Raw genomic sequence first — 16092 nt, 5'->3', positions numbered from 1 at the left:
TTGAATTGAAAATTTCGTAACTCACCTTTCCAAGCACAAGATAGATTCCTGCCGAATTTTCGTGGACGAGGACCTGTTTCACCCAACCAGCAACAAAGTATTTATAAGCCTCCAAGGTCTTAAAGTTTTTCAAACTTTCGTGAGAATAGGCTGATTTTGTGTGGACAAGATAGGTGTACATTTCAGGGTAGCTAGCAGATGTCAGGCAAATACGGCGGAGACAGCGGGTCGAAAAAAATCGATTTAGGCATCAAATATGGATCTGGCGAATGGATAAACTGAAGCTTTTCCACATAACGCCTTTTATGCAACGCATCAAGTGAGTTTACGGCATCCGAAAGCACCGGGTCTTCCGTGAAATGCATTATAAATTGCTCGATCAATTGAGACCATTGATAATACAGACACAAAATGACGGACAAGGGGGCGGAACAATACAGCGAGCACGTGATTTTGTGACGTCGGTGGGTAGGGTCTATAGGACGTTTCGCCGACGTAGCACATTTTGGCAGAACGCCGGTGTTCTGTCAAAATTTGCTCCCTTTAAAAAAATTTTGCTCCCAAAGATTTTGTGGCAGTGAAAAAGCCCTCTTTTACATTCAGTTGGACTCCGTGATCCAAAGATTCTAAATAAACTAGTTACATCATAAACATACATGTGCAACACGAAAATAGCGTAAATTAATGCTTAACGACACGGCGAAGTTGTTACCAGTGAGAGAGCGGGGTGCAGTTCTTGTGTGCAGCTAACATGGTAGGATGTGTCTGAGAACTTTTCTACATGTCCTTCCATGATCAAACTTAAGTAAATATTCCTTTTTTTAAAGAAAGTTTGTTGTGTTTACTTTGGAATCGCTGCATTCGCGGCCATTTTTAACGTTATGCGCATGCGCAGAACTGCAAAGTTGCAATTTTTGATGGGTAGCAAAATTTGTCAGAACTAGTGTAATTTTTGATGGGTAGCAAAATTTGTCAGAACTAGGAGTGGGAACCTCAGGGCACCTCACGATATTATTCACGATACAATGCTCACGATAACGATTATCTCTAAAGATGTCCCGATCGATGATAGGGTCCGATCACGTATTTTTCAAAGTATCGGAATCGGCAAAAAAAATTCGGTCATGCCTTTTTTAAAATATATATATATATTTTATTTAAATCATTTTCTAATTGTATTTTATCGTTACAGACAAAATGTCTTCCACTCATCCAGAGTAGTTTTGGCTTAAAGTAGGGATATCAAATTTGTTGCGTTGCGGTAATTATTTTTCTTTAATTAATCACGTTAAATAAAGCACGCGCTGCACGAACCTCTCACGTATTGCCGCGTTCAATCTGTAAAGACGCCGTTCTACCTAAAGATAGCGCTAAAAGGCAGCGTATAATGAGTAGAGAGAATTTTGACAGCCTTTGGAGCCATTTTTTATGTGGCTAAAGCCTTACAATACCTTTCTCAGCAATTAAAACAAACGTGGGAGGCAATGTGGGGAAGAAAGGTAGTAGTTGATCATTTTCTTAACACCCTATGTTCTTTCCCAACGCAGAGAAGATATATCAATTGGTGCCCCTACGCACAGTCATGGTTGCACTTCCCATCATGCATTTGGACAGAAGTTAAATTGCTGCAGTATCATTTACTGAAAGCTCAACAAATACACTAGATGGCAATATTTAGTCACAATATACAAAGTCACATCTATTCTTTAAGAATTACAAGTCTTTCTATCCGTGGATCCCTCTCACAGAAAAAATGTTAATGTAAATGCCATCTTGAGGATTTATTGTCATAATAAACAAATAACAGTACTTATGTACTGTATGTTGAATGTATATATTCGTCCGCGTTTTATTCATTTTTTTCTTAATGCATTGCCAAAATAAATATGATCGGGAAAAATTATCGGGAATGATTGGAATTGAATCGGGGGCCAAAAAAAAGCAATCGGATAAGGAAAATATCGGGATCGGCAGATACTCAAACTAAAACGATCGGGATCGGATCGGGAGCAAAAAAACATGATCGGAACAACCCTAATTATCTCACGATATCACGATGCAGCGATTATCGATATATTGGTCAGAAATTTGATACATTTTCATGCCTGGTTTAGTAAAACACGTGATTGTTTTTTCTTCCACCGCAGACGTCACTGTAGAAGATCTTCACCCTGGGAAACACGATCCCGTCCACGTTAAACAGGAGGCGGAGTCCAAGATGCCGTGTATCAAACAGGAGGTGGAGTCCGAGATGCCGTGTATCAAACAGGAGCCGTAGTCCGAGATGCCGTGTGTAAAACGGGAGGCGGAGTCCGAGATGCCGTGTATAAAACAGGAGGCGGAGTCCGAGATACCGTGTATCAAACAGGAGGCGGAGTCCGAGATGCCGTGTGTCAAACAGGAGGCGGAGTCCGAGATGCCACGTATCAAACAGGGGGCGGTGTCCGAGATGCCGCGTATCAAACAGGAGGCGGAGTCCGAGATGCCGCATATCAAACAGGAGGCGGAGCCCGAGACCCCTTACATTAAAAAAGAAGAACAGGAAGATGAAATCCCCAAGTTTCCAATGTGTGTCAGTGTGAAGATCGAAGAAAACGAAGGTCCAAGCGAAGAGAGCGGATCAGCGAAACATTGGAGCGACGGCTCATTTCAGCACCTGACAACAAAAGGAGAGGGACAATCGCAAACAGACGGCCTCTCGGACAGCGACGACGTAACATCACACTCTTCTGACTTCAACACTAATGAGGAGGAAGATGACTTTGACCAAAATGCTTCAAAATCATTAAACATGTCATCAAGGAAAAGAGACAATCAAGAAAGCGCGGTGAGGAAAGCTTTTCCCTGCTCACTTTGTGATAAAATATTTTCTTGGAAAAGTCAGCTAAAAATGCACATGTGGAAACACACCGGGGAGAAGCCTTTTGGCTGCACACTTTGCAATAAAAGATTTACTCGCAATTCTAGTTTAAATAAACATAAACGTACACACACTGGAGAGAAGCCTTTCGCCTGCACACTTTGCGAGAAAAGATTTCATCACAAGGGTGATTTAGAAAGTCATAAACGTTGTCACACTGGAGAAAGGCCTTTTGCCTGCACATTTTGTGGTAAACGATTCCCCCATAAGGGAAATTTAAACAAACACACCAGCAGCCACACTGGAGAGAGGCCTTTCGCTTGCTCATTTTGCGATAAACGATTCGTCGACAAGGGCGGTTTAAAAATTCACACAAGAACACACACTGGAGAAAAGCCTTTTGCCTGCACATCTTGTGGTAAACGATTCATCCATAAGGGAGATCTAAACAAACACACACGGAGACACAGAGAGAAGCCTTTCGCCTGTACACATTGCGATCAAAGATTTTCTCAGGAGAATGTTTTAGAAGAGCATAAGCGTACACACACTGGAGAAAAGCCTTTTGCCTGCTCACTTGGAGTTAAAAAATTCACTCAGGAAGGACATTTCATATCGCACACAAGCAACCACGCTGTAGAGAAACCTTTCGCTTGCACAATTTGTGGTAAAAGATTCGTCGATATGGGAGATTTAAACAAACACACAAGTAGGCATGCGCCGGTTACCGCTTTCAAGGTTTACCGTGGTATGAAAACGTCACGGTTTCAAAACCACAAAAAAATTTCCGTCATACCAAGTGCTTAATTTGTAAATCATAAGCTGCCGGAACGCAAAGTACATATGACAGCACAGGGATGACAGACGGTCACAGGTCCCGGAACATACGCAGAAAATTGTGCTGAAACATCACGCAAATGCACCCTTGCTATGTTGTGGGACTTAGAAGTAGGGGTGTGACAAAATATCGAAATGGTGATATATCGTGACACTTTGTATCCCAAAAGGTTATCGATATGCTCCTGCCAAGAATCAAGATACCGTTTTAAAAAGGTGTCAATGTTTTTAAAAAATAATTAAAACAAAAAAATTTTTAAAACAAGTTATCAAAATCTTCCACCATAATACAACCTAGGGTTGTTCCGATCATGTTTTTTTGCACTCGATCCAATCCCGATCGTTTTAGTTTGAGTATCTGCCGATCCCGATATTTCCCGATCCGATTGCTTTTTTTGCTCCCGATTCAATTCCAATCATTCCCGATAATTTTTCCCGATTATATACATTTTGGCAATGCATCGTGATGCATGTAATCGATTTTTTGGAACTCCTCTAGTAAATATGGTGGATGTGAGCAGAGACGCACGGTTGGGAGTGCAAATCAAGTTCATTTGAGAAAATCAGCGCTCACATTCAGCGCTTGCAATGGGAATACTGTTGACAGCCACATGTAACCCCGTCCGTTCATCAGGCGTGTCATTTCCATCTGAATTTCTGTACTTTCTGTAGGCCACAGCGACTCTCCATATAGCGCATCTGCATCCTTGGGCCAATACTGTGCGTAAAGCACCTTCAACTCCTCGATAAACTTGTTACATCCAAATTTATCTGGCAATCAACCTCCTTGGGATAACACGTGATTTGTTGGTCCAGCTTTTCAGTGTATTAACAAATGTCTTTCAAATGGCGTTATTTTTTTTTATAAACAACATGCAATTCTTGGGATTTGTTCTGTAAATGAATTTATGAATATTATTTTATTTTATAGCGTAATGTCCGTAATTATGCACGGTCAATTTAAGAGACGCTGGGTGTGGAGAGCTGTGAGGTAGTAGGAAGCGAGGGGGAGACGGGCGAGAAGCAAAAGTTAGCAGTCGAATGTGGGGGCAGTTCAGTTGTTTATTGTTTTCTTATTGTTGCCACAATAAAGTGGAGAAAGCCATCAACGACTCCTCTCCTTCTTTCCCCCCATTCGGGGCTATTACAATACATTTTTTAAAAAACGTTTTAATATGATTATTTTCTATGCACAAGAGGTGCTGGATCTGCCAAAATAAGTCCCGAAACACAGGGAGGCCAACATCAAGAGGTGCCGGAACTTGTTCCAGCTCAAATTAACCCCCGAATAATCCTGTATAAAGTTAGCGTACAACAAGTTATTACCAATGAACCTCTTTTTCCAATCTTTGAGTGGATAAAACGTGTATATTTTTGTTTCTTTTGGAAATGCCGTTGTATTTCTGGATTATATTGTTACTTTTTAGCACTTAAAAAAGACATCAGTGTTTATGGAGGTAGATTTGTGTCTTTATTATTCAATCAAAAAAAAAGTTGCTTCAATCAAATAAAAAGTTGCTTCAATCAAAATATATATTTTCAATCGAAGAAAACGTCTCTTCAATCAAAAGAATGTGTTTGAATGCAAAAATAAATTTGAAACCCCAAAAAATATATTTTAAAACTTTGATTTTTTTTTTTTTTGTCCAATTAATTTAATGTTGTGAATCAACCGTTAAAGTTGTTAAAATTGCTCCCGTTATTCCATAATTTCCCTTTTGTCTACTTTCGACATGTGAAAGTTTAAAAACTATTTTAAAGATAGATTCAAGTCAATATTTTCCGATTTAGGAGTATTTTAGATAAAAAGTTAATTAGGTTCGCTTGGAAGGTTCGCTACAACAGCCTTGCAGGGAAGTGTACTGCTATAAGATGGCGGTCGTTTACTAACGCCCGCATCTAACTTTCTGTAGATGTGCTGCTAACGCTACCGAATATATATTGCATCTAGTCCTATATAAATGATATCTACCATAACATTATGTGGATGTACTTTGTAGCAGCTTTTCGGCAGTAGTCAGGTATGTCGTTGTGTTTTTTTATCTCGTGGCATGAGTTGAGCTAGAGCCGTGAGTTGAGCATTGGCATTACCCGAGGGAAGCATGATGTTTAGCTACTGTTGCTCCGTTCCTCATTGCGTCCTGAAGACCGCGCGGCGCGCTGAGTGTGTTGTACTTCCGCTTTACTTGGCATATTTCAATAATCGGGATTTGGATGTTTGTGAATCGTTCTCGAATCTTCCACAGCCAAATCGCGAATAATCTAAGAATCGGAAATTTTGCACACCTCTATCCGTTACATTTACTTGTGTAATTTATATTCTCCCCAACTGTCGGTGGCGCCATAACATTGACCCTTGTACTTTTTCCAATATCCAATTAACCCAGTTTTCAGCTCTGGTGGGGTCCAATTGAGGTTACGTCTACACTACGACAGATAATTTTCTCCCGGGTATTTTGCCAACTATTTTTATACCTGTCCGGACTACGTTTAAGTTGCGTTTATGTCACCCCCCTCACCCCAAATCTATGTATCCATCTTGTGTCTTATCTTTCTAATCTAATCATAGAATCTAATCTAATTATAGAATAAATGCACAAAATGCATAGTTGAATTAAAGTTGACAGTAGAAAACATACAGGAAGACACCTCTCTAAGCAGCTTTCTACTCGAGTTTTACAGGTTAAAAAGTTCACACAGTTTAATGTTATGCTAACTCTGATGCAGGTTGGGCTTTCAGTAGCAAAAATAGCGGTGTGTTCCCCACCTCCACAACATTGACACATTTTTACAATACTTACAGTGGCTGCTGCTGCTGGCCGAAAAAAAAAAACCTACTAATATCCCTTTTCTTCAATGAGGGCGGATTAGGCGGCATATTGACATGCATTTCTGTCGGGATTGTGTGAATGTGGGGGTTCTAGTCATCAACCAATCAAACATGCGTTTGAGGAGAAAAAAATGGACCAGCACTACTAAGTGAAAAGGGGTAAATCTAAGTCTGAACATAATGAAAGTTATTCACTTAATAGACCCCAATCACATGACGTCACAACTCCGCCCCCCTGACTTGATCCGCCATATTGTCCGTCAGCTCGTTGTGTTTACACATTACCGCTACGTACATTCCTCTTATTATGGCGTGTTTTTCTGCTCGTTAACATTAATAATCAAAATGGTGAAGGCGTGTTTGGCGGTTGGTTGCAGTAACAGGGAAGATAGACGGAGAGACTTGAAGTTCTACCATATTCCTAGAGACCTGAAGAGGAGAGCGAGATGGACTGCTGCAATTCGACGAGAATACTGGGCACCAAACGATCACCACACGGACTATGAAGTAGTCATTTTATATCTGGTAAGATGCATTTCATATATATTTAGAGGGTTTTGGGCTGACAACCACAATTAAGATCATTGCGAGGCTAATCGCCGACAACATACAGTTTCAAATTCAAGATGTTTATTTCTTCCACCATCATTATTTTTTAAATAATATTTAGCTGGTACCAAGTGAAAGAAGCTGACCTCGTCTACGGATCATCAGTTAAACAGGGGTGTCCAAACTTTTTGCAAAGGGGGCCAGATTTGGTGTAAAAATGCAGGGGGCTACCTTGGCTAATTTACGTAGAACAATATATTTAAACAAATTTTAGCAAGCCCTTCTGTGTGTCACATCTGCTTTATTATGATTATTTTTTAAAGTCCTAATTTCAACAATCTCGCCTTTGTGGCGTTCTCTTTCGACTCTCGGGCTCTTGCGAAGTACTGCTGCTGTGAAATTAAACTAGCTTCAAGTTGCTTTAATTTCTCCATATTTTCCGTGTAATCTTGTCATACATGTCAGCGTGTCTTGTTTGGTAATATCGCCTCACATCGAACTCTTTGAAAACAGCGACTGTCTCTTTGCAAATGAGGCAGACACAGTTGTTGCGTATTTTATTGAAGAAATAGTCTAATATCCAACTATCCTTGAAGCGTCGGCCATCGCAGTCAACTTTTTTTTTTATTGATTGTCGCCATTTTAGAAAATTGGAAGGGTCAAACGGGGTAATGTTGTTTAGAGTGCTGCTCTTAAAGGGATCCTCTATTTTTAAGACAAGTAATTCTTAAAAGATAAATGTTAGTATGAATTATAATAATTTGATATTAAAACCCCTCTTAATGTTTTTGTTGTAATAAAGTTTGTAAAATTATTTTAAGGGATAGGTCGCCATTCATGTTACGTCGCAGTGCATGGCGTCACTAGTCCCGTTGCCGAAATTCCAGCGTGTCACTCGTTAGCTTTCCCAACATGTCGTCAGTTCTACCCTTCCTATTTGAACCAGATCTGAAAAGTGACGAGCAGGACAGCACTGTCGGTCGTTCACAAGATGAGCTTCAGGGAAAAATGCGTGCAGCAAATACCTAATAAGACAAAAGTTGGGCAAAACTTGTGATGCGAGAGAGTCCTGTTGGGAACTCCGGTTGGGAGCGAGAGTGTATGCTGTCTGGTTTTATTAGCAGATATTCAAGGTAAGCATATTGCGTTTTCAAACTTATCCCAATATAATTATGTAGATTGTTAGCATCCAGAGCTGTCGTGTGCTTTACATACAGTACAGGCCAAAGGGCACACCTTGTGTAATCCATGTCTTGTACATTGTAACGCGTGGTAGCTAGGATACGTGTATAAAAGTACCAAAAAGGGGAGAAGCTTGCACTTATGCACATTTATTCACAAAAAATATTTCCACCTTGACCACTCTTCACTCGGGAGCTCAGTAGTACGCAAACACGCATTCCGTGAGGAACTCCAACATTGTTGTAAGGTCCACGTAAGAGTCACTGTCGTCACTGTAGCGTGCCATAGTGCTTTAATTATTTAGTATGATTTGGGGAAAACTCCCACGAAGAATAGTCAACAAAAAAGATAGCAATAGTCGTCCAAATCCACGTTTTTTACTCACTCGAAAATCCAGGAATTAGATCGATCCCATGACAATGTCGCAGCCGTGACCAGGCCGTCGATTCCACAAAATAGACTGATCCAAAAAGCCGCTGTGTGACCGATAAATCAAAAATTAAAAAAAGGATAGATCCGAAACCAATATTGCAGACGCGGTGGGACCGTCGGATCCAGAAAATAGACGGATCCCTTACTTGACTGAGGATCCAGGAAAAATGTTCGGGCGCCAGTTGTAATGCGTGGTGGGTAGGATACTGCATACAGGGACCAAAAAGGGGAAGAAGCTTCCACTTATGCACATTTATTGACTAAAAATAATAATTCCACCTTCACTCACTTCACTCCCCTTGTTTCCATTTGACTGGAAATTGCATCCAAAAGCAGCACATCGTGGCATTTTACTTAGCGAGTTAATGCAGCAGTAAGCAATTGTTGAACACGCTACACATTTGGAAAGATGCCAATGACGTCATCACTGCGAGCCCGCAAACCATGGCGCCAACTAACGGTCAAAATATGGACTAAATATTATAAAATATTGCCATTGATTTAAAATTTTATGTGTTTCTAACAACATATTTTAGTACAAGAGAACAATTGTGGTTTATTAGAGCCAACATGTATTTAAGTTAGAGGATCACTTTAAAGTTTTTCAAACTTTTGTGAGAATAGGCTGAGTTTCTGTGGACAAGATAGTTGTAGATATCAGGGTAGCAGATGTCAGGCAGAGACTGTGAAGACAGCGTGTCGAAAAATATCGATTTATGTTTCAAATATGGATCTGGCGAATGGATCGACCGAAGCTTTTCCACATAACGCCTTTTATGCAACACATCCAATGAGTGTACAGCGTCTGAAGTTTCATGAATTGCACTATAACACCATTTACCATATAAATTGCACGATAAATTGAGACCATTGAGAATATGGACACACAATGACGGACAATATGGCGGCACAATACAGCGATATGTCATTGTGTGACGCTGGTGATTGGGGTCTATGGTGGTAGGGTTAATTCTATCTGAACAACACATGGGAAGACAATGTAAATTACCTTTATAGCTGAACTCATTGTATAATGCAAATAAGGTTGCTTAAAAGTTGGTGGGGACAATTTGAGCATCCTGAAAATTTGGTAGTGTTATGTCCCCACAGTCCCTATGCAAACCTACGCCCTTGGCCGCGGCACACCGGTTGAAAAACACTGAGTAAGAAAAAGCTGTTTGTACGAGTGATGTGTGGGCGCTCCCGTCAGGTGGGGACATTTCACGCGAGGCGGCTATTTTTCGGCACAACACCTGAAAGAAATTCTTGCCACTTTCACCCCTGTGCTTGTATGGAAAAAATAATTGTGGACCTCCAAGATTTATATTTGAGGACCCCTGTTATAGAGTGTCGCAACTCCTTCTAGATGGGTCTAGTCGCTACAGTAGTAATTAAAAAAAAATAAAAACGAGCGAACAACAGGCTGGCTAGCTGTGGGGTATCCTAACGTGACAGCTAACGTTACATGACACATTTTTTCCCGACGTTAAAATCCACCTAGCTTGTCAAGAGTCTACGCCGTACGCTACGCACAGGCACCATGGGAGCAGCGCGTTGTATTTAATTCCAAACTACGGCGTGCGGGAAGGGCCTAAACTCATCACGCGTTAAAAAAAAAAAATAACCTAACGGCGTCAATTCTATGGGGATACTGAGAAACTTCAGCTCTTTAAAATGAATTGATTCCATTATTTTGTTGCCTGATTGAAGAATTTCAACGAAAGCAGGATAGTAAGTTGGATAAAGACCTAACTTTCAACGTATTTATTTCCAGACAAACTTCTGAGCCTTTACAAGTGAGTTATTGATAGTTATGACTCAAATTTCGATATGTTTATCATAGTATTCAATATTTTTGGAGTCCAAACTCGTCAACATATTACACTGAAGTTTCAGCATCTGAAAGAATGTACTTCCGGTTCACTTGACGCAACATTTGTGGCTGACGTTTCTACTTCCGGTTCACTTGACGCTGTGCACCAATCCGGGAATTGCATTTTTTTGGTGTACTCTTAAACGAGCTCCTTTAAAGCATTCTCATCGGGTAAATACCGAAGTAAGCGTTTATTTGACAAAAAACGTCCCATCTCAAAGCTTGGTTGAAGTCATTTGGCTTTATATTGAAATTTAACAGGCTTACATGACTTCGTTTTGTTTAGTTCAACTCGTTAGCCAAGACACGTCAACGCATTTCAATGTTTACTTCATGCCAACACCGATTTGTTAATTTTGTTTTAAAGGAGGTCACCTGCTTTACAGACGTGAGTGGGAAATGCGGAGAAGAAATCCAGGTTACGACGAACAACTGGAAAACGAAAGAAAATGACGGTAAAATCACGACATTAGTTTTAGTTTTTCATGGAATATCAGACTTGCGTTGATGTGACTTGTGTCCAGTGATTGTGACTGTAGGGCAAAATTCCCATATCTGGCTCGAGATAGGACGAGTGTGAAAATATTGTGAAGGTCAATATATAGGCCCTCGTGCGATGTTATTGTTTTTACCCCTCTCGCGTTATTTTACATAATATGTAAGGCTACTTTGAGGTGTGATAACTAAGTCATTTTTGAATATTTTTTTTCTTTCAACAACTCAAAATGTTCATTGGGGTCAGCTATCCATACATATGTAGTTTTTATTTATTTATTTACCCCCCCCCCCCCCCCCACACACACACACACACACACTTAGGACAACACAAGCCCATAGAAGGACTATGGAGAAAACTAACTGTGCTGTATATATATATATATATATATATATATATATATAAAATAATTATAATACTTCATTTGACATAATTAGAGCTTTGAATTAGGCAAGAAGTTATAACAACAAAATTGTCTATGCATGAGAATTTTTTTGACAATGACAGTTTTACTGAAAATGCCCCTCTCGTGTTATTTTACATAATATGTAAGGCTACTTTGAGGTGTGATAACTAAGTCATTTTTGAACTTTTTTTTTTTTTCAGCAACTCAAAATGTTCGTTGGGGTCTGACCTATCCATACATATGTAGTTTTTATTGATTTATTTATCCACCCACCCACTTAGGACAACACAAGCCCATAGAAGGACTATAGAGAAAACTAACTGTGCTGTATATATATATATATATATATAAAATAATAATTATAATACTTCATTTGACATAATTAGAGCTTTGAATGAGGCATGAAGTTATAACATCAAAATTGTCTGTGCATGACAATTTTTTTGACAATGACAGTTTTACTGAAAACGCCCCTCTCGCGTTATTTTACATAATATGTAAGGCTACTTTGAGGTGTGATAACTCAGTCATTTTTTTTTTTCTTTCAAATATTTTTATTCAAATGTATATAGACAAATGGAAAATTACAAACAAAATAGTCATGGAAATGTACAACAAAATATAAAATTAACGAAACACAAAACCAACCACCCACCCACAACCCCAACTGTCCTGTGTAGTTATATTATTTAGGCAAACCATACATAGCAATAGTGGGATACTCGCAGTGCATCACAAATCAAGGCTGTTGTATTAATGTACCTGTATGTATATGAAAATATCTTGGCCTTTACAGCGACTCGAGGGCCATCTCCGCACATCTAGGCATAGCTCATACCATAGATCTAGGCGTAGATTTAGGCTTTGTTTGAGTGTTGTGGAAATAATCCAGAAAAGGGTCCCACGTCATATGAAAACTTCTCCTTGACTTAGCCATGGAGAGGCGCAGCATTTCTAATTTGAGACAAGACATCACGTCACGAAGCCATTGGTCAAGCGTTGGCAGGGCAGTACCCTTCCATCTTACTAAAATTGTGCGTCTGGCCAAAAGCAAGGCAAAAGTGACCAAGCGGTGTTCTTTGAGGGACAAGTGACCATTATCTTCACCAAACATACCAAACAGAGCAAGGATAGGATTGATGCTAATATTCTTATTTATTATTGTGGACAGAGTTTGGAAAACATCGTACCAGAATTTCTGCAATTTGGGGCACAGCCAGTACATGTGTATCAATGTAGCTTCCCCCAATTTGCATTTATCACAGGCAGATGTTATGTTCGGATAAAAACGGGAAAGCTTAGCTTTGGACATGTGAGCTCTATGCACCACCTTAAACTGGAGAAGGCAGTGCCTAGCACAGATTGATGATTTATGTATAGAAGACAGTATGGAATCCCACAGATTATCAGGGATGTGCCCCAAATCTTGTTCCCAAGCCACTCTTACCTTCTCAGTCGCTGAACCCACTGACAAGGATATATATTTATAGAGCTTCGACAGCGCACCTTTGGGAAGTGGATCAAAGGAAAGATAACGGTCGATAGGATTGGCGCTGGGTAGTAAAGGGAAATTGGGCACATTGGAGCTGACATAATGCCTGACTTGCAGATAACGAAAAAAGTGGGTCTTGGGCAGGTTATATTTCTCAGTCAGTTGGGCAAATGAAACAAACTGTCCCTCTTGAAACATGTCGGCAACTCAGTCATTTTTTAACATTTTTTTTTCTTTCAAAATGTTCATTGGGGTCATAGCTATCCATAAATATGTAGTTTTTATTTATTTATCCCCCTCCCCACTTAGGACAACACAAGCCCATAGAAGGACTTTGGAGAAAACTGTGCTGTACATATATATATATATATATATATATATATATATATAATAGAAATAATACTTCATTTGACACAATTAGAACTTTGAATGAGGCAATAAGTTATAACAACAATATTTTCTATGCATGACAATTTTTTTTTGACAATGACAGTTTTTACTGAAAATGCCCCTCTCGCGTTATTTTACATAATATGTAAGGCTACTTTGAGGTGTGATAAATAAGTCATTTTTGAATATCTTTTTTCTTTCAACAACTCAAAATGTTCATTAGCGTCTCAGCTATCCATACATATGTAGTTTTTATTCATTTATTAACCCCTCTCTGCCCCATGACGTTCATCACGTCATCGGGAAAAAACAAATCAAATGGGGCTGCTGCAAATATTATTCATAACAAGGTACATAGCGACACCTTGAGGCATTTTTGCAGTACATATCATCGTCTTCGAAGGAAGGATGTTATGAATAATGCTTGCAGCAGCCCCATCACTGCTTTTGATTTTTTTTTTTCCCGATGGCGTGATAGGGTTTTAACCCATGAGGGGTTGCTATATGCAACAAGCACACAAAGAGACTATGTTGGAACTGTTAAAAAAAAAAAAAAAAAAGTTAGTAGTTGTAATTATTGTTGTTGTTGTTGTTCGTTGAAAATTAGTAGTTGCAGTAGTTATTATTTGTTATAGTTTGTTAGTTGTTCTATTGACATAAATTCTGTTCATCGCTTTCTACGCTGTGAATCTTCGCTCCATCCTGCCTGAGTCAGTTGGGACAATGTTCCCACGGTCGACTCATTTATATACTTGACTGAAAAGTTCACGAGCCAATAAGTTTAAAACAAAATTCGAACGCTGGACCAATAACATTTGAGATTCAAGGAAGTACTTTTTTTCCCGTCTCTTTTTTGGGCTTTGATCTCTGCCTTTCCGACGTGTTCACCTTTGATGTTAGAAACGGGGACTGGTGTTTCGACCAATGAAATTGCAGGATTTCAAACAAAACTTGCAACTTGAGTGTGCACACACTCACACAACCCCACGATTTCAAATGACACTAACTTCTGTCAATATACTTATGCAATTCAATCTTCCTGCAAGTAGCGCGCGTGCAGGAGCGTGCACGTGCACGTACGAGCGTGCACGAGCATGCGCGACCATTCATGGTCATGTGTGACCAAGCAGTACTGCAGCAAGCAGTCGTGGAGAGAAAGAAGAGCACCAATGTTTGCGTTGAATTGCAAGGAAAATCACAAATTGGTCTATGGCGCCACCTGTTGGTTTAGTGGTCCAAACACGCTCAAAGCACGACACGCACATTATTTGACCGCCTTTGAATAGATTCATGCAAAAACCACGGAAATTGCAATGAATTACATCAGGTTTACAATAAATCAAAAATTATGAATTATAATGGTAGTCAAGGGTTACATATTATCTAATTTGAACTCATACGTACTCAATTTCTCTAGCCACTTAATGCAACAGTTTAGAAATGACGGCACTGTTTCATTTTGAACGTCTGCCTTTTTTAGCAATCCGGGGGAATTTTCAGATCCCTAGTGTTTTTATTTCTATGCTTACTCTTTGATGTAAAAGAACAAAGCATCAAAAACATTACAAAATATGTAAATTCCGCACGAGGGTTAAGAAGTGCTTAGATCTCTGTTGTCCTTTTGTGTCGAAAATACTTTATTACTTTAAAGTTGATTCATGGAGAAGTTGGGGTCATCTCCTGGTGCGTTCCCTGTACTTCAGGCTGCAGCCATGTGAAAGGTTTACGCAAGGGCGTAGGTTTGTTCTCATCAATGGTAGGGACGTTATGGCATAACGTGAAGGTACACTTTTTGCTGGGGACGGGACATTCTTAAAGTGCGTACGACAGGAGAAAAAAAGTCTTAAATGGCATTACTATGTGAATTAAGAATCATATTTTGAGACGATTCGACTACCGTAATTTTCGCACTATAAGGCGCACCTGACTATAAGCCGCCACCCACCAAATGTGACACGAAAACGACATTAGTTCACAGATAAGCCGCACCGCACTATAAGCCGCAGCTGTCCGCACTGTATTATGGGATATTTAAACCATAAGATATTAACCGGTAACACTTTAATAGACAGCGGCATCATACGACTGTCGGAAGACCAAATGAACCACCGTGAAGCTTTGCAGCCAATTAGTTCAAAGCTTCATTGCTTCAAGAGGCTTCATTCGGCCATCACTGCTCCCTTGGGGGGACAGTCAACCTCTTCTGCCACCTGCTGTCAACACTTGTTGTCCAACATGCCTCCTAGCATGCATTGCGGGGTTACAGATGGAAATAAAATTTAAATTCATGTTCTGTGCTAATTATGTATTCTGTCTGTTTCAGTTGTTTCATTAATTGCTAGTGATGGTATTTGGTAACACTTTGACAGTGGTGCCATAAGACTGCCAGCAGACAATCATAATTATAACATGACACTGTCATGAGCATTAATGAAGGCTTATAACAGATGTCATTTAGTGTTATCCAGCAAATTATCTCAATTTTGAATGGATGTAAAAGATCCGAGCTGGACATAAATGGAGTTAGTTACATAATTTGCCGGATGACACTTAATGACATCGGTCATAACCAGTGGGTAATGCCCATGATAGTGTCATGTCATAATTATGAGGGTCTTATGACAGTCTTATGACGCCACTGTCAAATAAAGTGTTACCAAATACCATAACAAGCAATTAATGAAAGAACTGGAACAGTAACTGAATAAATAATTAGCACAGAACATGAATTTTGGTAGATTTTTA

At 39.6% G+C, this 16092-nt stretch overlaps 1 protein-coding gene across 3 annotated transcripts in view; it reads left to right on the top strand.

Annotated features, from left to right (window-relative positions):
- Positions 1–10618: 10618 nt before the first annotated feature.
- Positions 10619–16092, top strand: part of LOC130918803 (gastrula zinc finger protein XlCGF57.1-like) — a 46880-nt gene continuing 41406 nt past the window's right edge. For 2 of the 3 annotated variants that reach the window (XM_057840881.1, XM_057840883.1), the window contains exons 1-2: positions 10619–10734; positions 10931–11018. Coding sequence is in view for 1 of the 3 variants with exons in the window: in XM_057840883.1 (XP_057696866.1) it covers positions 11013–11018 (6 nt within the window). In the remaining 2 variants the exon portion in view is untranslated. Of the gene's footprint in view, positions 10747–10930; positions 11019–16092 lie in introns of all 3 variants that reach the window. The other variant, XM_057840880.1, reaches the window with a different exon arrangement.

This window comes from Corythoichthys intestinalis, chromosome 7 (genome assembly GCF_030265065.1).
Source record: "Corythoichthys intestinalis isolate RoL2023-P3 chromosome 7, ASM3026506v1, whole genome shotgun sequence".
In the NCBI taxonomy this organism is placed as follows: domain Eukaryota; kingdom Metazoa; phylum Chordata; class Actinopteri; order Syngnathiformes; family Syngnathidae; genus Corythoichthys; species Corythoichthys intestinalis.
This window is presented reverse-complemented; position numbering and strand designations above follow the sequence as displayed.